The sequence below is a fragment of the Carcharodon carcharias genome, chromosome 14 (genome assembly GCF_017639515.1).
Source record: "Carcharodon carcharias isolate sCarCar2 chromosome 14, sCarCar2.pri, whole genome shotgun sequence".
Taxonomy (NCBI): domain Eukaryota; kingdom Metazoa; phylum Chordata; class Chondrichthyes; order Lamniformes; family Lamnidae; genus Carcharodon; species Carcharodon carcharias.
This window is the reverse complement of record NC_054480.1, coordinates 70,583,961-70,611,016: the sequence shown is the minus strand read 5'-3', so window position 1 is coordinate 70,611,016 and position 27,056 is coordinate 70,583,961. Positions and strand designations below refer to the sequence as shown.

Below are 27,056 nucleotides of genomic sequence, written 5' to 3'. Positions count from 1 at the left end.
GTTTAGTTATGTTTCAGAGCTTGTTTTATTAGATGATAATGGATCTTGAAATGAGCAAACCCTAGCAATATTTTCAAGGTTACAGTGCAATAATTTGAAAAGGATGCACCACCATTTTGTAATCATCCTTGGGAAGTGGGCATCGCTGGTAATGATGGTGTTTGTTGCCCATTCCTAGATGCCTCTCTTGAGACTCTGCACTTTCAGAAACTTCCTTCAACTTATCTCTTTGATGTTCCTTTTGAGCGTCTTCTGCTAATCCTCCCTTCCACGTTTGCTCAGACTTAAAAAAAGGAATGACTTGCATTTATATCGCACTTTTCATGACCAATGGATGTCTCCAAGTGTTTTACAGCCAAGGACATTTAAGCTCCACTGTGATGCAGTAAAGGCACTTTGTAATTAAAAGTTGCTGTGTGAAACTGGGTGATTAATGTTGGTAACCTATTGAGCTCCAGAGGGCAAGGTAGCCCAGCCTGACCCTGTCGCAGGTGACATTTGCATGTATGCACTTCCAACAGGAGCTGCTGGGGCCATTTTCCTTAGCATACCCCTCCCAACACCCAATTTGTAATCTGGGATACTGAGGTGACTTAGCATCTACCACCCTGCACCCTACCACAGCAAAGCCTGTGAGTAAAATGAATTACTGGTCTGTATGGTTCATCTATTTACTGAGCTACTCATAACGGCAAACAAAACTTTGGTCACATTTGGAAGGGTTAAAGATAGCTGCAGTCCTTGTAACTCGTTTTCAAATCCCTCAGTCTCTTCCCCTGCCATCTCTGTAGTCTGTAATCTCTTCCTCTTCTCCAACCCTCCGAAGTGTTTACACTCCTCCAATTTTAGCCTCTTAGTGCATTCCTGATTTTCATTGCTCCACCATTGGAATGCCTTCAGCTGCCAGGTCTCTTAAGTTCTGGAATTCCCTCCCTTAGCCACCCAGCCTCTCTATCTCTATACCTTTAGGATGCTTCTTCATTCCTACCTTTTTGACCAAGTTTTTGATCATCTATTCTAGCATTTCTATGAAGCATGGGTGTCACATTTGAAAACACTATTTGGGATATGTTATTATGTTAAAGTTGCTGTAAGTTGGTAATTTCTGTGAAATCTCTTAGACACCGTCTCAGTACAAGGTTTAATAGTTTTGAAAAACAAGGTTACAGTTACACTAGCGCAAGTAAATGATATGTAGCCAATCTCTCTCTCTAGAAATGCTAGAGATGGAGGAGGAGAGGGTGAAAGAATGGATCTTTTATGAGAGTTCAGAAAGTTCCGAGTTGTGATATTGAAATATCTGCTGACATTATAATTTCAGGCTATAGATTTTATTTTGCCTTAGTCCGGAATTAGCCCAGTTTGGTTAAACTTGCATTGATTCTTGTATTTCAATATGGTTGTTATTCACAGGAATGGAAAATGATGACAACACTGTTCAGTATGCCATTGGGCGGTCAGACACTGTGGCTCCCGGTACAGGCATTGACATGGAATTTGATGCTGATGTTCAGACTATGTCCCCAGAGGCCGCTGAGTATGAGACATGCTACGTGACATCACACAAAGGGCCATGCCGCATTGCCACCTATAGCCGAGATGGACAGCTGATTGCTACAGGCTCTGCTGATGCATCCATCAAGATTCTGGATACTGAGAGAATGCTAGCAAAGAGTGCCATGCCCATTGAGGTACAGGAGTAAAGTGAACACATTATTTTGCAAGAATTCAAATTCACTTATGAAGTATGATCTCTTTTTCTGCTGAAGATGTTGACTCTTGCTAGAGTATAGCTTCATGGCATTCCTAGACATTAATAGCTCACCCAAGCAGTCATTCTTTACGCATGATCCTCGGCCGCCAGCAGTTTCTTTGGGTTATCAGGGTATTGCAGCGGAGCCTGATCCTGCCCTTTCCACGCATCTATACTTATGGGGTATAGTAGTGTGGTCCTTATGATGCATGACCAGCTACCTAAAGATTGAGAGTTCAAACCCCACCGTGGCAGGTTGTGAATTCAGTTTAGCAAACCTGGTAATTCGTTGACTTGCAGCAGAAAAAAATTACCATGAAAGCTGTTGGATTATTGTTTAAAAGCTCAACTGGGTCACAAATGTCCTACAAGGAAAGGAACCTACCACACAACTTGATCTGGCTTAATACCTGTGGAACAATAAATGCTGCCTTGCCAGCATCACCCACATCCAAAGAAAATGTGTAATTTTTAAAAATGGCTTTTCCACAAGGGCTCATTGACAAGATATCAGGAATAGGAACTTTTTTTTTTCTCCCACCTATAAAGCCCCAACTACTGCCCTAGTTGATTCCAACCATCTTGACTCAAAGCTTGGTTCAAGTGTGGGACCTTCTCAATTGTTCAGTGCTGTACTAGCCAGCACTTGTATGCACCAAGTCATTGGGTGACAGGGCCCTTTATTATCTGCTCAGTCCTTAATTTAGAACCATGCATTTGCACCTCAGTTAGCTGCTGTTTGTCTTATTATATGCCATTTAAGGTATTACAGGAGGGTCTACGCAATTTTCTCTAGGATTTCCATTTACATTCAATCCAGGCATAAAGAATCATGGTTTCCTCTTTCTAGTTGTTCTTAAGGACCCCAGTTAGGCACCCACAGTGACTTGGTTGGTAAAGGTTAAATAGCTGAATAATTCAGGTCCAGGGTCTCCAAGGCCTCTGCCAAGTTCAAGGGATTGGTGCTGAGTTAGTTAATCTTCAGCCAGGGCAGCAGCAGGGAAAACCACAGTTCACCTAATTGCCTTGTGTCAGGAGAGGAAAAGTCAGTCAACATGCCATTCCTGCTTATTATCCAGTAAATCTGAACATGGTTGGAAAGTTAATTTCAGATGAAAACCAGATCAGGATCAGCTGTGCAGTATTCAATAGCCAAATAGTGGACACACATTATTTGGAACCATGTACCAACAAGAGTCAATACATTCAGCAGAAGAGGAAAGGAAACTGACAGAAGGAATATAAGTAGGATAAATTCTTCCCACCAGGTAGTGAGTGCTGCACTGCCAGAAATGATAGTTTCATCCATGTGATTGCTTTTTCAGATTCTAATTTAATTGAGTGTGTAATGGCTGAATATTGACTTTTAACATTAGGATTGATTTTCTGACGACCCTCAAAGGGATTTTTTTTTTTTGTTCATGTTGTTTCTATTTGTATTTTTAATATGTGTTCTGAGTTTGGTCTGATACACTCTTAATTTTAGTTTAAATTAGAAATGTTGAAGTCAATTTGTGCAGATGTGTTTAGGAACAGATGTTTGCATATTTCAAGCTATAAGAGCCTTTGGAAGCAGTTACTTTACCTCTGGAAATTATATTCTTTTGTAAAACTGTGTAGTGCACTTTAAAAGCAGCAAGGGGGCACTCTAACCAAAGGCAATGTGCACGGAAGAGGTTTGTTTAGCAAAACAGTAATTCATTTGCACAAGGTCTGATTAATTCACTATTGGAGGTTCTCCTACCTATTCCCTGTCCCCAGGATGATGCTGAAGGATGTAGTTTTATCCAGTTTTAATGTATATTTACAATTTTTTCGACTCAGTACATGTACCAATTTGGTGTGAAGCTGGGTGAGTTGTTGAAGTAATTGTAGACTTAATCTTCAATCTTTAGTAATGAGGAGTGCCCCCCTAGTTTGATGTATCTCACAGTTATTTATAGTGAATTACTGCAGCCATACTAACGAATGTGGACGACAGCAAATTAAGTCACAGTGCTTGCATGAAATTCTTGCCTTCAGTAAAAAAAAGTCAGATTGTTTGTAATACAGTATTTTAATTATTGTCTTACACAGGTGATGATGAATGAGACAGCACAGCAGAACATGGAAAACCATCCCGTAATTCGCACGCTGTACGATCATGTAGATGAGGTCACGTGTCTTGCTTTCCACCCCACAGAACAGATACTAGCTTCGGGGTCAAAGGACTACACACTGAAACTCTTTGACTATTCCAAACCTTCTGCAAAAAGGGCATTCAAGTACCTTCAGGTTAGAGATCAGAATTAATAGACTCATTTGATAGCATTATTGGCTTGAAGTTAGAAGGTTGTGAGTTCAAGCCCCACTGTGGATCTAAACATGTGTTCTAGATTGCCACCTCATTGCGGTACATTTTTTATTCTTTTATGGGGTATGGGTGTTGCTGGCTAGACCAACAATTATTGTCCATCCCTAATTGCCCTCGAGAAGGTGGTGGTGAGCTGCCTTCTTGAACCACTGCAGTCCATGTGGTGTAGGTACATCCACAGTGCTGTTAGGAAGGAGTTCCAGGATTTTGACCAGGCAACAGTAAAGAAGTGGCGCAATATTTCCTAGTCAGGATGGTGTGTCACTTTAGGGAGAACTTGGCAGGTGGTGGTGTTCCCATGCATCTGCTTCCTTGGTCCTTCTAGGTGGTAGGGGTTGCGGGTTTGGATGTTACTGTCGAAGGGGCCTTGGTGAGTTGCTGCAGTGCATCCTGTAGATGGTACATACTGCTCCCACTGTGCGTTGGTGGTGGGGGGAGCAAATGTTTAAGGTGGTGGTTGCGTTACCAATCAAGTGAGCTGCTTTATTCTGGATGGTGTCAAGTTTCTTGAGTGTTGTTGGAGCTGCACTCATCCAGGCAAGTGAAGAGTATTCCATCACACTCCTGAGTTGTGCCTCATAGATAGTGGACAGGCTTTGGAGAGTCAGGTGGTGAGTTGCTGTCTGCAGAATGATGCAGTGCTGCATTGTTTGAGATGCTGTCTTTCTTTTAATGAAGGTCCTGTGTGCTTTCTTAGACAAATGTCCCATAGAATGGGGATTTTCCCATGTTTCTGACCAATTTTCCTACCTAATCTACACCACCAAAAACAGATTTTCTGGTCATTTATTCATTTTCTGTTTGTGGGATGTTATTGTCTGTCTGACAACAGTGACTGCACTTCAAGTGTAACCCATACTTTGAAATCTCTTTGGAAAGTCTTGAGGACATATAAATGCAGGGGTTTCTTAACATCTTGATAGTAGGCTTATTGACATTGCCATGCTGTGCCAGTCTTGTTTTGCTCCCTCTGTTACTCTCTGTCCCTCCTCCCTCCAAAGACCGTTGAATTTTTGAAGTTCAGTTTCATGGATGTTTGCAGTATTCCAATACCTTGTCCAAATGGCCAGTCTCCATGTTTGAGCTTCTGTAGTCTGATCAACCGTGAGAATTTCAACCAAACACTCAATTCTATCCACACTATACATGTATATACACTTTCTAGCATGAGTCACTGATAATGACTAGAAGGCAGCCTGGCAGAATTTTCCTTTGTGGCACCTGCAGGAAACAAAGGAGGTAATTAATTATCATTGATCTCTGCGGCTTACCTTTTATGTGTTTTTTAGGAAGCGGAAATGCTGCGCTCCATCTCCTTCCACCCATCTGGAGATTACATTTTAGTGGGAACGCAGCACCCAACTCTACGATTGTATGATGTCAATACTTTCCAGTGTTTTGTATCAAGCAATCCCCGTGATCAACATACAGATGCTGTCTGTGCTGTGAGCTACAACCCCAGCGCCAACATGTATGTTACATGCAGTAAAGATGGCAACATCAAGCTGTGGGATGGTGTATCGAACCGCTGCATCACGACCTACGAAAAAGCACACGATGGTGCGGAGGTGTGCTCCATTATGTTTTCAAGAAATTCAAAGTATGTTTTGTCAAGTGGGAAGGATTCTATTGTGAAACTATGGGAAATATCAACAGGGCGCACAATGGTTAAATACACAGGTAAGAAAAGCTAACCAAAATTCGATCTGTGAACTGAAATTTTTGCTATGGCTAGGTAAAGAACCTACCTTGTATACTCACTACTCATCCTGAAGTCATGATGCCATCAGGATAGGAGGTTACTTTCTTTCCATCTTTTTCTCTTACAACATGCCAATGGATGCAATTTATGTATGTTTTTTGTATACTTCATTCATTTGAGATACCCAAGATTGAAAATGGTAGAAGAGAAGACAAAGTAAATTGGGAATAGCTAAAACTCAGCTTGAGTTCCAGAGAATGAACTTGTTTTTGGAAAAATATACTTTATTCAAATAATACCTGCCAGAACATTACAAAACATTTCAAAATGGCCATCACAAAAAGTGCAATCATATTCAACTGTTCCACATATGTCACGAGGTGCTTCAATACAATTATGATACATTTAGTATTCACTGCATACATTCCTTCTGAATCATACAGCCTGAGGGGTCTATACAGTTCCCAGCCCCTCTATGGCAGGAAGATCTTAGACAGCGACCTTTCCCCATTGTGCCTTTGCAGCAGCTGTCCCAAGCGTTAGTGCATCTCTCAGCACGTAGTCCTGGACTGTGGAATGTGCCAGTCTGCAACACTTGGTCAGGGACAACTCTTTGCACTGGAAGACCAACAAGTTTCGAGCAGACCAAAGAGCGCCTTTCACCGAGTTGATGATCCTCCAGCTGCAGTTGGTGTTTGTCTCGGTGTGTGTCCTTGGGAACAACCCGTAGAGCACAGAGTCCTGCGTCATAGAACTGCTCTGGTTGAACCTCGACAAAAACCACTGCATCTCTCTCCAGACCTTCCTTGCAAAGGCACATTACACAAGGAGGAGAACAATGATCTCTTCCCCACCACAGCCACCTCGAGGGCAACGTGCAGAGGAGGTGAGATTCCTGGCACGTAGGAAAGAAATGATGGCGAGGGCCTTTTTCACCACCAGCCAAGCTACATCTTGGTGCTTGTTGGAAAGCTCTGGTGATGAGGGGTTCTGTCAAATGACTTTGACAATCCGCTCAGGGAACCATCCGACTGGATCCACTATCTCCTTTTCCCTCAGGGCCTCTAGGACATTGCATGTAGACTGCTGTGTGATGGACTTGTGGTCAAAGGTGTTTCTCTGCATAAATTTTTCCATGAGGGACAGGTGGTTTGGCACAGTCCAACTACTTGGAACATTCCGCAGCAGCATGGCCAGACCCATTCTTCACGACACCAGGGACAGGTAGAACCTCACGCTGAATTGCATTCAGTTCTGTGGGACTGGATTGGCCCAGACCTGCTAGAAGTGTACGAGAGTATGCTCATAGCCAGAAGCATGTCAGAATCCATGAGGAAAGGCATCATCACCCTCATCTACAAGCGAAAGGGGGAAATGGAGGAAATTAGAAATTGGTGACCTATCTCACTGTTGAATGTGGGCTATGAGATTCTGTCCAAGGCCATCGCCAATTGGGTCAGGTCTGCTCTGAAGTTGATGATCCATCCTGGCCAGACCTGCATTGTACCCGGCAGGAAGATCTCTGACAGCCTCATGCTACTCAGGGAATACGATTGCCTATGTACAGGATAGGGGTGTGGACAGCTGCCTGATATGCCTGGACCAGGAGAAGGCCTTTGACAGAGTATCGTCTATCTACAAGGTGGATGTGCTTTCTAAAATGGGCTTTGGGGAGGGAATCAGCAACTGGATCCAGCTGCTCTACACAAACGTCAGTAGTGCAGTTTCAATCAATGGGTGGGAATTAGAAAGCTTTCCAATTAAATCTGGAGTCAGGCAGGGCTGTCCCTCTCCCCTGTCCTGTTTGCGTGTTGCATAGAACCCTTCGCTGAGTCCATCAGGAAGGACCCGGGCAAGAGGAGTGATGATCCCAGGCAGTGAAGGCACTCAGGTTAAACCCTCCCTGTACATGGACGATGTTGCATCTTCTGCACAGATCTGCTGTCAGTGCGCAGACTGATCAACATCTGTGACCAGTTTGAACTAGCCTCAGGAGCCAAGGTAAATTGTGGCAAGAGCGAGACCATGTTCTTTGGGAACTGGGCTGACCGATCCTTTGTACCCTTCACTGTCAGGTCAGATGGCCTGAAGGTGCTGGAGATATGGTTCGGAGGGACCAGGGCATGCGTTAGAAACAAGAAGGAGCGAGTGGCTATGGTGAAAAGAAAACTGGGCATGTGGGAGCGATGCTCCCTCTCCACTGCAGTTAAGAACCTGGTCATCAGGTGTGAGGCACTCTTGGTGTTACTGTACATGCCGCAGGTCTGGCCCATTCCTCACTCCTGTGCGGTGGCAATAACCTGAGCCTTCTTTCGCTTTATCTGGAGGTCGAAAATGGATCGTGTTCGTTGGGACACGATGTACAAGCCTCTAGGTAAAGGGGGGAAAAATGTGCCCAACATCACCCTCACCCTGAAGGCCACCTTTGTCTGTGGCTGCATCAAGCTGTGCATAGACCTTCAGTATGCAACCACCAAGTGTCACTACGTGCTGAGGTTCCAGAGAATGAACTTGTGGGAGGACAGGGAGAGATACTAAGAATGGTCTAATCACAGAATCAGACAGTGCAGAAGAGGCCTTTCGGCCCTTTGAGTCTGCACCGACACATGAGAAACACCTGACCTACCTACCTAACCCCATTTACCAGCACTTGGCCCATAGCCTTGAATGTTATGACGTGCCAAGTGCTCATCCATGTACTTTTTAAAGGATGTGAGGCAACCCGCCTCCATCACCCTGCCAGGGAGTGCGTTTCAGACTGTCACCACCCTCTGGGTGCTAACATTTTTCCTCACATCCCCCCTAAACCTCCTGCCCCTCACCTTGAACTTATGTCCCCTTGTGACTGACCCTTCAACTAAGGGGAACAGCTGCTCCCTATCCACCCTGTCCATGCCCCTCATAATATTGTACACCGCGATCAGGTTGCCTCTCTGTCTCCTATGCTTGTTTCATCCCAGGCAACATCCTGGTGAATCTCCTCTGCACCTCCTCCAGTGCAATCACAGCCTTCCTATAATGTGGCAACCAGAACTGCACACAGTATTCCAGCTGTGGCCTCACCAAGGTTCTATACAACTCCAACATGAACTCCCTACTTTTGTAATCTATGCCTCGATTGATAAAGGCAAGTGTCCCGTATGCCTTTTTCACCACCCCATTAACATGACTAACATGCCCCTCTGCCTTCAGGGATCTATGGACACACATGCCAAGGTCCCCTTGTTCCTCAGAACTTCCTAGTGTCATGCCATTCATTGAATACTTCCTTGTCAAATTACTGCTTCCAAATTAACAACAAGGATCCTGGAACATCCTTGTGGGACTTGGTGTCTAGGAAAGGTCTGTACACACACTGAATATTACCTTGTTAACTACAATGCAGAATGTTATTAGGTTTTCCTGTGGATCATTTGTTACCAAAGTAACTTGAATCATTTTTATCTCTGCTGTACCAAACTTGACAATGGTTTGTCAATGATTTCTTTTCAAAAAGTCCACATACGGCATATGTAACTTCCTGAAACGTTAAGAAATGTTTGTGCATAATCAAAGTTTGAGTTCCTTTCTCTTAGTTTCTTTCAGCACAGAGTTTTAAGAAAATGCTTGTGTTCTATTTAAAACTTGTGTAGGGACTTTTCTCAAACTCTTGAATGTAAGCACTTGGTGCTTTTTCGTTTTGTTAAATTCACTGGTGTGGTTTCGAACTTCAGTACATGCCACAATTTTCTCTAGGACCGTAAGCCACAGTGATGTGGCTTTCATTTAATTCTGTCAAACTAAACAAAAGGGAGGAAAGGAAAATATTAGATTCTATTCTTCTGTGTTGATTTTCATGGTTTGAGTGGACTAGCATTGTTTTCACATCGGTGCTGTTGGATCATTTGAGCACCACATAAGTATGTTACACTGTGTATTTTCAAAATTCAAACGCATGATTATCTTTTATGTTAATGTCTAGTTTAAAGTCATTTTTATATATCAGGAAAATGCAGATTACAGTCTCTGGGGCACATGCAGCCAGCCATCCTATGCAATCTAGCTCATGAAACCCAGCTATTGCATTTCAGTTTATCCTTGCAGTTCTTAGTTGCTGTTTTGTCCTATTTCAATTCTGTAGGCATGGAGATTTAGAAGGGACTGCTTTTGGTGCTTTTGCCTTATTTGTAGATATATTCTATATCACAGTACAAAGATCTTTTAGTAATAGCAAATTAATTAGAATACTCTGAATGAGTAATGTAGTTTCAATAATTTTTTTTGAGTTCAATACATTTCATAGCAGAGCCATGTTATTTCCAAATCATTTCTGGATTGTAACTCTAACTTGAATTGATTGCACCATAATAATTTGTCATTCAGTAAGACTGTTGCCAAAATGCCCCAGCTTCCAATGTTTAACATGAAAACTGCCATTAGCAAAATAAACCTAAAATGGAATAAAGCTACCCTCACCAACTACAAAACACAAAAGACATAGGAAGGGTTCATGTGACAGTTAAAAATGGTGTTAGGTGGTAGGCTCCCTGATGCATTTATTGCATAAATGCAATTTCCAATGCAGTACTGAGCAATACAGAACAGGAAGATACTAATTTCTCTGATCTCATCCAGAGAGAAAAATTAAGGGCATTAGAGCTGGCCTCTGCACCCCAGAATTAAGAAAGAGAAAAGCCAGCCACTGTTTTTAACTCCTGATCATTATTCAGTCTCTGCTGCTGGAAGTTCTGCATATGTTATTGTCACATAGAGACAGGATTTAGCTCATTGAAAAGTCACAAAGAATTTCAAAGTATTAGAGGCATGCCAATCCTCTAGAAATCATACCCCAAAATAATCATTGTCTTTTGAGGAAGGCAGAAAATTGTCAGCAATTCAAGGTTTAACTTTGGTAACAAGTAAGCATAAACTTTTTTGTTAGGGGAGCGCCTGTAGGCAGTACCTTAGCTTCATTTTACTTAGCCTTTACTTTGTACCAATCAGCATTATTGCGCAGATCTGGGTCGATGACAGTAAACTAAAGTTTGCTATTGGCACTTGCTGATGAGGAAGCTGTACAGGTAGCTCCTGTAAATGTTTCTGTTTCCTCACACTGGACACTGACAGTTGCAAGGAGTTTGAGGAAGCCCGCTTGTGCACAGCTGCAACTCGAGTCAATATTTAGCTAATGACTTTCCAAGGAACCCTGGAATGTTCTAGGTGGTCAAGAATCTGCCAAACTGATTGGATTATAATGGAAAGTGGCAATCCAAGAGATGCATGTGGGAAGGCATAAACTGATCAGAAAAATTGGCAAGAAAGCAGAAAAAGGAAGGAAATGATGACAAATGGGGAAGGGAAAAGAGGAAGGAAATCTGAGTTTTAACAAAAGTACAATTTATCAAAAAGGGAAATTAGCTCAGTGGTATAAGTGTAAAGAGAATGCACAATAGTACATAAATGATCTGTAGGTGATTCCTTCCACCTGTGGGGGATTTCAGGTGGCGGTGAGGAGCAAACAAAGGTCTGAAATAATTCGATATATTTTTAGTTTATAGTCTGGACATATGCAATTATTACTATAATAACTTGCATTTTTATAATCCCACTAATATAGTTAAAACATCCCAAGGTATTTCACTAGAGGAATAAGGAAAATTGGCATTGAACCAAAGGAGAGATGAGGATGTGTGTCTAAATGTTTGTTAGAGTTGGTTTATAAGGAAAATATTAAAGAAAGCGAAGAAAGGACTGAGGCAGCGAGGTTTCAGTAGGAGCAGCTGAATGCTCAACTACTATTAGTGGGGTGAAGGGTTGGAGGGATGCATAGGCATTGGAGTCAGGGGAATGAGGAATTTCGCAGGTTGTACGGCGCAAGGTGGCTTACAGAAAGAAGAAGATCATGAAGCAAATAAAACATAAGGGTAAATTTTTGGCTTTCGGGAACTGAACTACTATAGGTCAGAGGGGACAGAAGTGACTGGTGTGAGCATTTTGTTAATTGATGTGGAATAGGATATGGATATTATGTTTTTGTGTGAGCAGATGTGCAGGAAGGTTATGGTTATATGAAACATTATTTGTCTGGGGTTGTCCTTAATACAAGACATTTGTGCCCTTTGAAGATGTCCGAAGCTTCAAAGCCATTTGCAGGCATTACTTAACAAGCAAAGTGCAAGTATTGTCTCAATCTTTGAATCATAGGCTCGAGTCCCATTCTAGAGACTTGAACACGTAATCCAGGCTGATACTTCATTGTAATACTGAAGTGCTGCATTGTTGGAGGTGTTACCTTTCACATAAGATTTTAAACCAAAATGATGTCTCCCCTCTCAGTTGGACATAGAAGACCTCATTGAAAAGAAGGAGCAGGGAGTTCTTCCAGTATCCTGACCAATATTTATCTCTTAACCACAATGATGAAAACAGGTTATCTAGTCATGTACCCCATTGCAGTTTGTGGGATTTTGTATGTAATTTGGTTTCTGCATTTCACTACAGTACAATAGTGGCCACACTTTCAAATGACTTAATTGGATGTAAAGCGCTTAAGGATATCTTGAGGTTAAGAAAGGCACTATGTAAATGCAAGTCCTTATTTCAATTTACCATGACTAAACATTCAGATACAGTTTTTACTATGTGGGGAAACCAGGAGCTTTACCAACATTTTAAGAAATGCATTATGAAATTCTATCCATTATTTTTCATGGAAACAGAAAAGCCTTTACTTAGATGTACTACATAAAAGGGAACATGATTGGAATTCTGGAATTCAAGGGTTTTTTTCAGGACAATGCTATCCAATCCCATATACTTTTCCTTCAACGGTGAAAGCCAGTAGCCTTGTGCTTACACAATTCCACACTCACTGACATTGAGCTTTCAGATAATGAGAAAACTTTGTTAAACTGCTAAGATTGAGAATTTCTGAAATTGTGAAATTTATAAATTGAGAAGCTCTGCAAAAAAAATCCCAGATTTTGTGTGCCAAAATCACTACTTTTAAAGGTTTCTTTTCAAAATGAAGTCATAATTTGCAGATTGTGATCTGCTCACTGTTGCACAGAATGTGTCTTACATCTTCTAGGCAGTTTTGAATTTAAACTCTTTGACTTGTTCAAATTAATGTGACTTTCGATGCTCTGTAAACCAACCTGCCCACCAGTGATGCAGAAAAGGGTTCCCTGTAGCTGCTAACATCTGCTAGTTTCTAGTGGTCATACTTCAAAACTGTACAATGTGATACAACAATGAATGGAGCATGAGCAAACCATTGCAATTTGGCATTGGGGTCCACAGCTGCCAGAGTTTTATGGTAAAAGCACAAGACATTTGAAATCCAAGTTAAACCTTAATTAAAAATTAATTGCTCTGACTCATCGTAAACTGAGCCTCAAAAGGTTTCAAATGGGCATTCACCTTAGTCTTGTCTGTATACCCATCCTCTACTGTCCCCTTTCCTGAAAGTGTTTACAATGTGCTGGGCTGTGCTTATAGGCACCAGTCACACCCCAGTCCCTTGCCTAGATGACCATTCTTGATCTAAAAACCTTAGCACTGAGTGCTAGCAGACAATTTAAACATGAGGCTTCACAGTCAAGCCTGTTCTCAGCCAATGTCCATACATACTCACTTTGAGGAGGGGGTCACTGGATCAGAAGTCAGGATCACTAGTGATTTCATCATCCCTAGCCAGTGGTACTGAGGTTAATTGATGCTCCTTGCTGATAGTTGCTCTCGACTAATTTAACTCCACACCTTGGATTAGATTAGCTGTGATCAACAAAATCAGTGCAGATTTGAACAGAGCCTGTTCCATATGGCTGAATTACACATTACAGAAATGTACTGAGCCAAACTTACATTGTGAAGCAGGAAACATTGAATTAGAATTGTTAACATCAATTTGAAATGGTTTCAAATCCTTTCCTACAGTCTCACCCCTCAACCCAGTCAACCTGTTTTTGATATCCTTTGTTTATTTCCAAGATTTTTGATAGTGTTTTAAAAGGCGATCTTTCAGAATTCACCAAATGATTAAAAAGTTTATTTTTGTGCCCAGTTTTCCCCTACCCGCTCCCAAATGTGCTCATTTATACTAAGTTATGGCTTCATAGACACTGAAGTTTCTCCAGTATGTTACTTAATCTAGGAATGTCTGAGCTTTTTTGGTAGGCCACACAGCTCTGCACTATGGAGCCTTGGGAAGCATATATTATTTTTAAGCCCATTTTCCCACTTAAAGATGTTGCTGAGTGTGGTGGTGTGATTTCCGATTTATCCATCAATGGAGCAAAAGTCCTAAAAACAGCTTTCTCAAAACCTCCAGGCCTATGAAATTCAAACCAAGCAATGCAATGAATAAGTATAAGACCAAATATGACATTTTTCTGAGCTTAGAGCAGTGGATTAGCAGCACACTGGGGTTGCATGTAGCTTTGGAACTGCCCCATCAGACACTGCTTCATGGCAAATCTCGACAGGTGTGCTGAAAGTCCATTGAGTTTCTAGAAAGAGTCAAAAGAAATTACAGTTAAAGCTGACCCTGCTCTCAACCAATATTCACAATAATAGATCGATAGCAGTCAGGAATGGGAGCCCTGGTCAATTTTCCCTCCATTGTAAGAGCTACATTTATCCTCACTGTGATTATATAACTCATCACAACAGGAATTCGGCTTGGAACTTTCCTGGTCCCAGTTCTACATTGAACCACTTGAGAAGCCAAAGATAGAAAGGTTTTTGTGGACGCAGGAAAGAAATGAAGAAGTTACATGCAACACTTCATCAGTATATCCCAAAGCACTTGTGTCAAAGAATTGACTTTTTGCCTGTGCTGAATTTTTGATTGGGACTTTTTGAGGTTGGAACAGCATAAGTACACAACATGAGAAATAGGAACAGGAGTTGGCCATTCGACGCCTTGAACCTGCTCCATCAGTCAGTAAAATCATGCCTGATCTGATGTGGCCTAAATTCCACTTTCCTGCCTGTCCCCATACCCTTTACTCCTTTGTCAATTAGAAATCTGTCTAACTCAGCCTTGATTATATTCAGTGACCCAGCCTCCGTTGCTCTTTGCGGGAGAGAATTCCAAGCTCTAACAACCCTCTGACAGAAGAAGTTCCTCTTCAACTCCTCTGTAAATGGGAGACCCTTTATTTTGAAACTGCCTCCTAGTTCCAGTGTATCCCATGAAAGGAAGCATCCTCTCAGTATCTACCCTATCAGGCACCCTCAGAATCTTACATATTTCAAATAGATATAGATATCATAGTCATTTACAACATAGAAGAAGGCCATTTGGCTCATCGAGTCCATGCAGGCACCCTGCGGAGCAGTCCCGGTAGCACCCGCCTCACTCGATCTCCATAGCGCTGCTGGTTAATTTCCTTCTCGTGCCCATCCAATTCCCTTTTGAAATCATTGATTGTTTTCACTTCCACCACCCTCATGGGTAACGAGTCATTGCCCCTTGCTGCTTAAAAGTTCTTCCTCACGTCCCCACTGAGTCTTTTTCCCAAAACCTTAAATCTATGCTCCCCTAGACCGTGTCTGTCAGTCAATGGGAATCGTTTTTCCTTGTCTTCCATGTCTTTTCATAATATGGTACACTTGCATTAAATCTCCCCTCAGGCTTTTTTTCTCTAAGGCAAACCAACTCAGCTCCAACGAAAATCCCCCATCCCTGGAACCACTCTGGTCAATCTCTTTTATACTCTCTTAAGACTATTAAGAAGGTCTTAACAATGCACTTAGAAAATCATAATATGATCAAAGTCAACATGATTTCTGAAAGGGAAGTCATGTTTGACAAATTTCAGTTTTTTTGAGAGATGTAACTAGTAAGATGGATTAAGGGGAACTTAGATTTCCAAAAGGCATTCAATAAGGTGCCACACAAAAGATAAATACACAAAATAAGGGTTCATGGAGTTGGGGGTACAAATCAGCCTTTATTTAATTGAGTAATGGATGTGTCTACTACGTCTGTTCATGTTATGGATCCTGTTATGAAAATATAATTTTTTTTCCCTTTCACCGGAAGTGGGCTTTGCTGCCTAGGCCAGCATTTATTGCTGTAGGTACACCCACAGTGCTATTAAGAAGGGAATTACAGGATTCTGACCCAGCGACAGTGAAGGAACAATAATATAGTTTCAAGTCGGGATATTATGTGGCTTGGAGGGGAACTTACAAGTGGTGTTCCGATGCATCTGCTGCTCTTGTCCTTCTAGGTGGTAGAAGTCGGGGGTTTGGAAGGTGCTGTTGAAGGAGCCTTGGTGAGTTGCTGCATCTTGTAGGTGGTACACACTGCTGCCACTGAGAGTCAGTGGTGGAAGGGCTGCTAAACAAGCTGACTGATTTGCCCTGGTTGGTGGCGAGCTTCTTTAGTGTTGTTAGAGTAGATGGTGGACAGGCTTTCCTCTTGTTCTTCTAAAATCCAATGAGTATAAGCCCAACCTGCTCAAACTTCCCTCATAAGACAACTCCTTCATCCCAGGAATCAGCTTAGTGAATCTTCTCTGAACTGCCTCCAGTGCAAGGATGTCCCTCCTTAAGTAAGTTGACCAAAACTGTGCACAGAACCTAGGAGTGGTCTCACCAATGTCCTGTACAGTTGTAGTAAGACTTCCCTACTTTTATACTCCACCCCTCATGCAGTAAAGGCCAACATTCCATTTACTTTCTTAATTACTTTATGCTGACTTTTTGGGATTTGGCCAGGTCCCTCTGTACTGCAGCATTCTGCAGTGTACCTCCATTTAAATCATACTCTACTTTTCTATTCTTCCTGCCGAGGTGGATGACCTCACATTTTCACACATTATACTCCAGCTGCCCACTTGCTTAACCTATATATATCCCTTTGTAGGTTCTTTGTAACCTGCTCACGACTTGCTTTCTTACCTATTTTTGTATCGTCAGTAAATTTGGCTACAATACAGTTGGTCCCTTCATCCAAGCTATTAATATGGATCGTAAGTAGTTGAGGCCCCAGCATTGATCCCTGTGGCACTCCACTAGTTACAATTTGCCAACCTGAAATTGACCCATTTATCCTGACTGTCTGTTTGAAGTGTTAATATACATTCAGTCAGGCAGGCAGACTAGCTGAAGTTAACTTCACAAGGGATAGTATTGGGTGCATTGCAATAAGCTGTTAATATCTAAATGGCCTGAGCCTTCATAGTCAATGACATTTTCTGTTGTCCAGGATTGGCTAATCATTTAATACTGATTAGGGCAGGCTTGCCGAACATGCGGCCTGTGGGCCACTACCCAGCCTACCAGGCCTCCCTATCTGGCCAGTGGACCCCAGAATGTCAGTGAGCGAATTCGAAGATTCTTCAAAGAACTGTTCCACCAATCACAGGCCATTTCTATCCCGCATATGCTGCTGCTTGGATCACTAGTGAGCCAATCAGCACAACTGTGGGAGAGAATCAGTCTCTGGATGAGCAGCTTTCTTCAGCCTCAGGCCTGAACATATGGCTCTACTGCAGCGGTGAATCTGCTAGGGAGGGAGGCTTACAGGGTTGGGGGGGGCGGCGGGGGGGAGGGAGGGAGGGGGGCGAGAGTCTAAGTGGCTGCCGAGTGGGAGCAAAGTGGCTGCAGAGCGGGGGGAAAGCGAGGGAGCGAGTGAAGTAGGGAGGGAGCACACTAGAGCGAGGGTGGTTGGGAGGGGACAGGAGGGAGCGAGGGTGGGTGGGAGGCAGTGAGGGAGGGAGCGTGCAGGAGTGAGGATGGGCGGGAGAGAGCGCGCGGGAGCGAGGGTGGTTGGGAGTGCACGGGAGCAAGAGTGGGTGGGCGGGAGGGAGCACGAGTGAGGGTGGGTGGGAGGCAGCGTGCACGAGCGAGGGTGGGTGTGTGTGAGGGAGGGAGCACGGGCTTGCGCAAGGGAGGGAGCACGGGCTTGCGCAAGGGAGGGAGCACGGGCTTGCTCAAGGGAGGGAGCACGGGCTTGCTCAAGGGAGGGAGCACGGGCTTGCGCAAGGGAGGGAGCACGGGCTTGCGCAAGGGAGGGAGCACGGGCTTGCGCAAGGGAGGGAGCACGGGCTTGCGCAAGGGAGGGAGCACGGGCTTGCTCAAGGGAGGGAGCACGGGCTTGCTCAAGGGAGGGAGCACGGGCTTGCTCAAGGGAGGGAGCACGGGCTTGCGCAAGGGAGGGAGCACGGGCTTGCGCAAGGGAGGGAGCACGGGCTTGCGCAAGGGAGGGAGCACGGGCTTGCGCAAGGGAGGGAGCACGGGCTTGCGCAAGGGAGGGAGCACGGGCTTGCGCAAGGGAGGGAGCACGGGCTTGCGCAAGGGAGGGAGCACGGGCATGCGCAAGGGAGGGAGCACGGGCATGCGCAAGGGAGGGAGCGAGTGCGCTCGAGCGAGGGAGCAGCAGAGTTTGTATGTGTGTGAGTGAGAGCCTGGCTTAATCTCAGTCTGAGTTCACACTCACCCTCACTCCCCCGCACAACAACAACACTCTTACTAACTCTCTTGTGGATGAGGTTGAGTGAATAAGTACCCTGAGACTGAGAGAGAGCTGGAAAAACACAATTTGGCTCTTTCCCAGATAAAAACAAAAAACTGCGGATGCTGGAAATCCAAAACAAAAACAGAATTACCTGGAAAAACTCAGCAGGTCTGGCAGCATCGGCGGAGAAGAAAAGAGTTGATGTTTCGAGTCATGACCCTTCAGCAGAACTTCATCAGTTCTGTTGAAGGGTCATGACTCGAAACGTCAACTCTTTTCTTCTCCGCCGATGCTGCCAGACTGCTGAGTTTTTCCAGGTAATTCTGTTTTTGTTTTGACTCTTTCCCACTCTAATGGTCATCTTTATTACTGACTCATCATTTTAAATTATCAACTTAGTGCCTTGACATTGATCTATTTTTGCTCACCAATTTGTTTCTTCATACCTCAACATTTTATTGAAATTCACGTTTAATGTTGCCCCAAACCTTATCTTTTTGAAATTTGCTCATCGGCTTCTTGAGTGAGAAAAAAATTGAAATGTGGCCCCTCGCTTGAAAAGGTTCTGGACAAGCCTGGATTGGGGAATCGCAGTCGTTTGTGTTTGGGCATATTTGCAGAGATAGTCCCATGTCACTTGGCATAGGTCAAAGAAACAGGTCCCTTCTGAAGTAACGGTCAGTTGCAGTGAGACAATTGCTGCCAAAGTTGATTAACACAGGCCCAGGATTAAAATTGGAATCGTCATGTCCTCTGGCCTGTTTTACTTGGGAAGTATGTTTACTGACTGCATTCCTTGTTCTTTATATCGAATATATTGAGGTTCTTTCAACCAAATTGCCTTTATCTAAATTACTAATTCCATGCAATTTAACAAGGGAAAACACAAATTTTATTGTAATTAGTGTTTCAAAAATGAGCAGGACTGTGGATGGCTGACTGACAATGCAACAATCAGTTAGAACTAATGGAACTAGACAAAAGCAAAAGAGCAACAAGTGTTGACAAGACTTATAATTTGTATTTTAACTCCCATTTAGGTGCAGGATTGAGTGGCAGACAGACACATCGCACCCAGGCTGTCTTCAACCATACTGAAGATTATGTGCTTCTCCCTGATGAACGAACAATAAGTCTTTGCTGCTGGGACTCACGTACAGCTGAGCGCAAGAACCTCCTATCTCTTGGACATAACAACATTGTTCGCTGCATTGTGCACTCTCCTACCAATCCTGGTTTCATGACCTGTAGTGATGACTTCAGGGCCAGGTTCTGGTATAGAAGATCCAGCACCGATTGAAAAATGCAGCTGAAGCATGAGAAGGTGGGGGCATGAATCCTGGTCACGGTACACTGAGAAGGAGCTGGAAGTATTGTAGGAACTGAAGTTCTTTCACCTTGCTCTGTACACTCCCTGTTTGTCATGCTCCAAATTTTGGCCTGAGGTAATGGAATTATTTCCAAAGTACAGTGTGCCATAATACTCTGCTTGTATGAAGGTCTCCACACATCCGTAGATTGTTTACAGCTCAGGTTGCTTTTGTTCACCTTTTATTCATGGATTATGTAGATATAAGCATTATGTAACATGGCAAACTTCAACATTGATTTGTGTTTTCAAACAATATCCCACAATTTAAAGTCAAAAATTACTATCTCTGCCTTGTACAGTCATAGGTTCAGTAAAGTCAGTTCAGCCTCAGAAATCAATCTCTTGCCTTTATCATTGGCTTTAAAATAGCAGTTAGTGTTGGAAAAGATCACCAATTACAATTTCCAGAATGCTTTCATTTCAGATTTTTGAAATCACCTCTTTGTTTTGTACTTCTGCTTTCAGATTTCATTAAGATAATTGTGTAATTGACTTAAAAATTAATGGATTCTTATTCCAAAAGGATTAATCAATCAACATCTCAGCAAAGTGTCTGCCCTGCACGTGTAAGCCATAACGTGAAAGTTGGCAGAGCATTCACTCAAGGGTCCTCACAGTAGAGAGAGATTTTGTTCTCATCCTATGTCTGTATTTCCAGCCATCCTGATTGGGATCATGTGATTAGAAAGTAGGAATCAAGTCTGAAACCTTCATGTTCTGTGTAAAACTTTACACTGCCTTTATCCAGGAGGTCAAGGGGGAACCCAAGCAAAAATATATTTTAATGCTGTGTCAACATGCTTTTTGAATGATCTTAATTCATCACTTCTCATACTACCTGTAGCAGTTCACTATATTTCTGTTAAGCTTCAACTGGTTCTCCAGACATAACTCAGATTTGGGAGGGCAAAATTGAATAGTTGGGCAACTAAGTATTTGTGACAGCTTGAGTGGACGTAATATAAAATTTCACATCACAATTGCATATTACTGAAATCTTAGTTATACAACTGTAGCTAGCCTATAATTTCTTATTCTAATATGTGTTGGTGAGCTATGTGATTCCATGATGAAATTTTAACAGTATTGTAGCATGAAACTTCTTGAAAAGATGGCACGTTACATAGCTGAAACTTGCATAATAGTTGTTTGAGAACATGGAACTCTTAATTTCTATCAGTACTTAGTACTTCCAAACTGATGGACTGTAAGTGTTTGCTGGCTGTCAGGGCCCTACATGAAATTATTTTGGGAGTCTCAGTGCAGGTCCTAATTGGTGTGGGCCCAGTGCAATGTTGATAGTTTCAGTCCAAGGGGTTGGCAATTGTGACGATTTGAAAAATGTCACAGGGGTACAGAAGATGAAGTTATATTGATTTTCTGATCTGAGTTGAATTTATTCATTTGTGATTGGAGTCAGCATCCCACAAGAAAGATCATCAGCCAGGTTTCCCAATCCTGATTTCTATTCAGTGACCATTACTAGAAAGTTCCAGATTGTGAGGGCAGGGTACTGCCCAGTGTGATATACATCCCTTCTAATGTGGTTAAATACACTTTTTGACATTTGCTGTGAGATATTGTGAGTTTAATGACAAGGTATTGGAGACCAAAGTGTATGGAACTTCACATTATGATATTGCCTTCACCTAAGCGGAGGAAAAGATTGGCGAAGGAAAACAGTGTTGTCCATTATTGTATTACACCTTTAACTTGAACAATAAGTAACTTTATGGTGAATGTTGACTGTACACGTGCTTTTTGCTGATGACCAGTGTTGCTTGTTCAATCAGTATTCATTTGCAATCTCTGCACCCCATTTAGCTGTTCTTGTTGACAGCTACAATCAGTTAGCAGCTGGCAGTCTGAAAAATAGATATCATTTTCATATTAACTAAAGTTTTACGTAAGTAATATGCAAGATCACTATGAAGCTTATCCATTTTTCTTTTTACGGTAACCCATCAGACATATAAAGAAGTCATTTTGTTGCTAGTTTAATAGTAATAAATAAAACTTGAAACTGACTACTGTGCACTGTTGTCTCTTTAACCTCTCAGTTTTCTTTCCTCCTTTCAACTGACTTCTGAGCTGTGGTTCTACAAGTTACTCGTAGCTGCATTATCTTCCACATGTTGCCATTTCTAGTGAGTGAGCCCAGATAATGTGTGTTGAGAAACTAGTCAGAAAGTGGAGCATAGCAGACTTGTGAGCAGATACAAGAGGTAGGAACTCCAGCTAATTTTTCCATTTCCACTGCGCCATCCCCCGCCAATTCCCCTTACCTAGGAATGCTGTGGCAAATTGTACTACCCTGCTGTGTCTTCTAGGTCACTTGTTGGCATTGTCATTTCTAATCCCATTCCAGGATTTGTGCACTCAATCTAGGCTGACACTTAAATCTGGTACTGACGGAGTGCTGCATTGTTGGTGCATTTTTCAGTTGAAAATTAAACTAAGACACCATCTGTTTGCTCAGATGGTTGCAAAGTCCTTTGAGAGGTCCAAAGAATGTGAGAGAGCCCTATATACATGGAAGATGCTTTTGCTTGCACAGAAATAGGGTCAAACCTGGGCTTTTCTGGCCTGCATGGCTAACATTGTACTTATGTAATATAATGGTATGAAGTTTGACCATTTCTATGGGAAAATACAAAATACCTCTGTGTATATGCACTTATTTTTGCACGTGTCACTAAGTACTTTACATTTTTATATGCGCTGAGTTTGTTTTTCTTTTAAAAACCTATTTCATAATAACTTCCCAAAAATGAGTTTGTTTGCTCACATAAATTCTTAATTTAAGGCAATCCCTCATGAGAACTTTTCTGGCTCATGTTGTTGACCCAAGTAATTTTGTTGAGCGGCTGTTTTGCAGGCCAGTTGTTGGCAGTGTGGTGGGTGAAATGCTGTGACCCGTAGCTGCCTGTTGCAATAATGATTGTTTTATCATAACGTCCTTTTAGTACATGCTTTTTTTTCTTCCCTTTTCAGAGTTCCTGACAGAAACCCACATCACACAGTTTCCTTCCTTACAATGAATTTGTATGTTCTATAAATGGAGTCACTGCTCACGCAGCCAGGTGAATAATTAAAGGTTTCTTTAGTAGAGGAACTTCTGACTCTGGAAAGTAGCTTCTATGCAGTGTAATATTTGTATGTAACTATCTGCTCCAAAGTCCCTAATCTGTATGGGGTCTTATGTTTTGAGACAAACTGAAGGTAAATTGATCAGCTACCTTTGAGATGTCTAACATTAGTATTACTGATTAGTGATCAGTAGCTAGTCCAGGGATACAGAGGCCAGCTGTAGCACCCTAGCTGAGCAAGACAAGGAATCTGTGTCCTGTCTGGCTTAGCAAAATATTGGGTGTTCCAATTGCATCTTCTACAGTCACCTTCCACCACTGGGTAAGCTGTACAGCTAAAGAGCCATACACCTGTTTGAAAAATTTTCAGCTGGCTCAGTTCCAGGATTAGCCGCACTTTGTATGAAGATCAACACTAAACCCTTTTTTAACAGAACATCGGTGGTACTTGGTGAGTCTGTGATGTCCAGCTACTAAAGTAAGTCTGTGGGAAAGTCACAGTAGTGATATGCAAATGAAAAGAAAAATTTGCATTAATATAGTGCCTTTCATAACTTCAAGACATCCCAAAGTACTTTATAACCACTGAAGTACTTTTGAAAGGTAGTCACTGTTGTAATATAGGAAATGTGGCAGAGAATTTGTGCACATCAAACTCCCATGAATGCCATTGTGATAATGACCAGATCACCTGTTTTACTGATGTTGATTAAGGGATAAATATTGACTAGGACACTGGTGGGAACCCTTCTTCTTCTTTAAAGATGGCCCTGGGGTCTCAAGAAGGCAAATGGGGCCCTGGTTTAATGTATTTCCTGTGAAATGGCACCCTGAAAGCACTACACTCCCCAGTACTATGCTGGAGTGTCAGCTAAGATTATGTGCTCAAGTTTCTGGAGTGGAACTTGAACCAGGCAAGAATGCTGGCACTGAACACAATAGTGTGATGGTAACAACTAGATTTAGAGGGATTTATCATTTTGCCCAAATGACACTGCTTAATACTTTACTGGACAATGAATGTGGCAAACATGGACAAAAGAGCTGAACTCTAGAAGTGAGGTGAGAATGACCACCCTTGACATTTGACCGAGTGTGGCATCAAGGAGCCCTAGCAAAACTAGAGTCAGCGTGAATTGGGGGGAAAACTCTCCACTGGTTGGAGTCATACTTCGCACAAAGAAAGATGGTTGTGGTTGTTGGAGATCAATCATCTCAGTTCCAGGACATCACTGCAGGAATTCCTCAGAGTAATGTCCTAGCCTCAAACATCTTCAGCTGCTTCATCAATGACCTTCCATCATAAGGTCAGAAGTACGGATGTTTGCTGATGATTGCACAATGTTCAGCACCATTTGTGACTCCTCAGATACTGAAGCAGTCCATGTGCAAATGCAGCAAGATCTGGACAATATCCAGGCTTGGGTTGACAAGTGGCAAGTAACATTTGTGCCACACAAGTGCCAGGCAATGACCATTCCCTAAAAGAGAGAACCTAACCATTGCCCCTTGACATTCAATGGCAATTACCATCGCTAAATCCCCCACTATCACAATCCTGAGGCTTACCATCGACCAGAAACTGAACTGGACTAACCATATAAATACAGTGACTACAAGAACAGGTCAGAGGCTAGGAATTGGGCGGTGAGTAACTCACCTCCTGACTCCCAAAGCCTGTCCACCATCTACAAGGCACAAGTCAGGAGAGTGATGGAATACTCTCCACTTGCCTGGATGAGTGCAGCTTCCACAACACTCAAGAAGCTTGACACCGTTCAGGACAAAGCAGCCAGTTGACTAGCACCCCTTCTACAAACATTCACTCCCTCCACAACCACCAACGAAAAGTGGCAGCAGTGTGCAGCATTTACAAAATGCACTGCAAAAACTCACCAAGGCTCCTTAGGCAGCACCTTCCAAACGCATGACTGCTACCATCTAGAAGGACCAGGGCAACAGACACATGGGAACAGCACCACCTGGAAGTTCTCCAAGCCACTCACCATCCTGATTTGGAACTATGTCGCAGTTCCTTCACCGTCTCTGGGTCAAAATCCTGGAGTTCCCTCCCTAACAGCACTGTGGGTGTATCTACACTACAGAGGTTTAAGAAGGCAGCTCACCACCACCTTCTCGAGGGCAATTAGGGATGGGCAATAAATGCTAGCCTAGCCAGCGAAGCCCACATCCTGTAAATGAATTTTTTAAAAAACCTAACCGTGAAGCATCAGATCCTTGCCCAGTACCGATCTCATCCAGTCTCCACGTGCACTTTCCAGCATCGTCAGATGGTACCAGGGTACCCTGGCTGATTCTGTTTTCTCACCTTTCTTACAGAGGTGCTGAGCCCAATGAAAATGTACATAAAATCAATCTTGATGGGAAATGGAATTGGTGGAGGAAGTTCCAACTTGTAGAACTAATTGGAGAACACAGGGTGTTTATAAAGTCTTGAGCAAGTTTGAACTTTAATAATTTTGGATGTGTACACAATAGAAGCAAACTATCAATGGCAAATAAAAGCATAATTCATAGTTTTATGGCAAAACAGTTCAAATTTCTAAACTTCAACATATCTGCTATTGTTTAATCTGATTTTCCAACAGTTCACCTACTGTCACCATTTTCATTCAGTTTCAGCATTATTAACATAAAAAACTTTGAATTTTTGTTCCATATACTCTTTACAGTTGGATTCATGAGTACATCCAAAGTTACTTCAGTTTTAAGTTGCACAAGAACTTTATAAACACATATCTAAATGAACAGAACAAGCACAAATTAAGCTTAACAGACAAATGCATAACACTGTTCAGAGAAAGACAAAAGTAAGCAATATATATGCACCACAAATGCTATTCAGGTAGTTAAAGATGAAGCTGATGAAGACCTAGAAGTCTTAATAGACTCAACATATCCAAACAATGCAGAGTAATCAGCAGGACCAATAAAATACTGGATTATAGAGCCAACCCATGGATTACAAGTCAGGAGGTAGTGATCAAATGTATTGTGCTCTGTCAAGACTGCATCTTGAATACTATGTGCAGTTCTGATTGCTGAGATAGAGTATGTTCAACTGCTGGAAGAGGCAGTGCAGCTGAGACATATGAGTAAGCTGTTATGAGGAAAGTATGGGGAAACTTGGGTTTTTCACTCTGGAATGAAGATGAAATGTCTGAGAGGTGATCTTAGAGTTGCTTAAGTAAGTGGTAAAAGTAAATTCAGAGTATTACTTGAAATTAAAGTGTGAGCGTAAGAGCCATAGGTTCAAATGAGTATAAGGTAAATTTAGGATTGATATAAGGAAATACTCCCTCATGGAAAGAGTGATCAGAATGTGGAATAAATTCCTGGACAATTGGTGGAAGCAAAAACCCTGGAGCTATTTAAGAAATTATTTAGATACTGCAGGTTGATGCAAACTGGCCTTGACGCAGAGTAGTAACATTACCATAGAGAACACAATATTGTGACCTGGCCACTGTTGAAATGATGCTATAGGAGCAACCTCATTGATGGATGGTGTCACTGTTGGAATGCTGTCTTCATGCCTGTCAGAACACTGTCTCTCTCACAGTTGGAGTGCAGGTACTGTTGCTGCCAGCGCACAGTCAATGTTGGAGTGCTATCACTGTCAGCGCGTCCAATGGCTTCACATATTCAAGAAGCTAGCTCAAGCTGGTATTGGTGTTTATGTCCTTTTGACCCTGGCATGGGATGTTTATAGCGTGGGTAAAGGTGAAATCCTTAGCTTTATATTCAAACACACAGTCATGGCTGGGTATACCTACTTGATGACCATGGCGGCTTCTATCAGTTGCCCTATGCACTTACTCATTGCAAATGGCTACTTGATCGTAATATTTGCAGAGGGCTGCTACTGGAAGACCTTTGTCACTCCTTCAGCAAGTGATGTCAGGATGGGGATAAGAGTGGGCAAGGCTGGGGATGGGGGATTGGGGGGTGTTGGTGCAAGAGAGCAGTAAACATATTTCTTACCCCCAAGTTATTTTGTTACACCTTTCATTCAAGGCCTTGCACAAACCTGCCCTAAGCCAATGCAACAAGTTTGCAGGGAGATTACTGCACTTTAGAAAGGTGACTGTGGGAGAGTGGTGCAAGCAACTCACTCTCCCAAGACCCAGGATGAAATTTCAAAGCAGCTCCATCCGTCTCCTATCTTCCCTGTCAAAGAAAAATACTTCATAGACTGTGTCTCACAGAAGCAGTTTTGTGAACATTCAGATAAAAGCAAAATACTGCGGATGCTGGAAATCTGAAATAAAAACTGAAAATGCTGGAAAAACTCAGCAGGTCTGGCAGCATCTGT

The 27,056-nt window shown here is 42.6% G+C and overlaps 1 protein-coding gene across 4 annotated transcripts in view; it reads left to right on the top strand.

The window, feature by feature from the left end:
- The window catches only part of cstf1 (cleavage stimulation factor, 3' pre-RNA, subunit 1), a 40,121-nt gene extending 18,463 nt beyond the window's left edge, over positions 1 to 21,658 (top strand). For all 4 annotated transcript variants that reach the window (XM_041204928.1, XM_041204927.1, XM_041204929.1 and 1 more), the window contains 4 exons: positions 1,414 to 1,691; positions 3,830 to 4,027; positions 5,396 to 5,786; positions 19,300 to 21,658. In XM_041204928.1, coding sequence (XP_041060862.1) covers positions 1,414 to 1,691; positions 3,830 to 4,027; positions 5,396 to 5,786; positions 19,300 to 19,559 — 1,127 coding nt within the window. In that variant the 3' untranslated portion in view covers positions 19,560 to 21,658. The remainder of the gene's footprint in view (positions 1 to 1,413; positions 1,692 to 3,829; positions 4,028 to 5,395; positions 5,787 to 19,299) is intronic.
- The last annotated feature ends 5,398 nt before the right edge of the window (positions 21,659 to 27,056 follow it).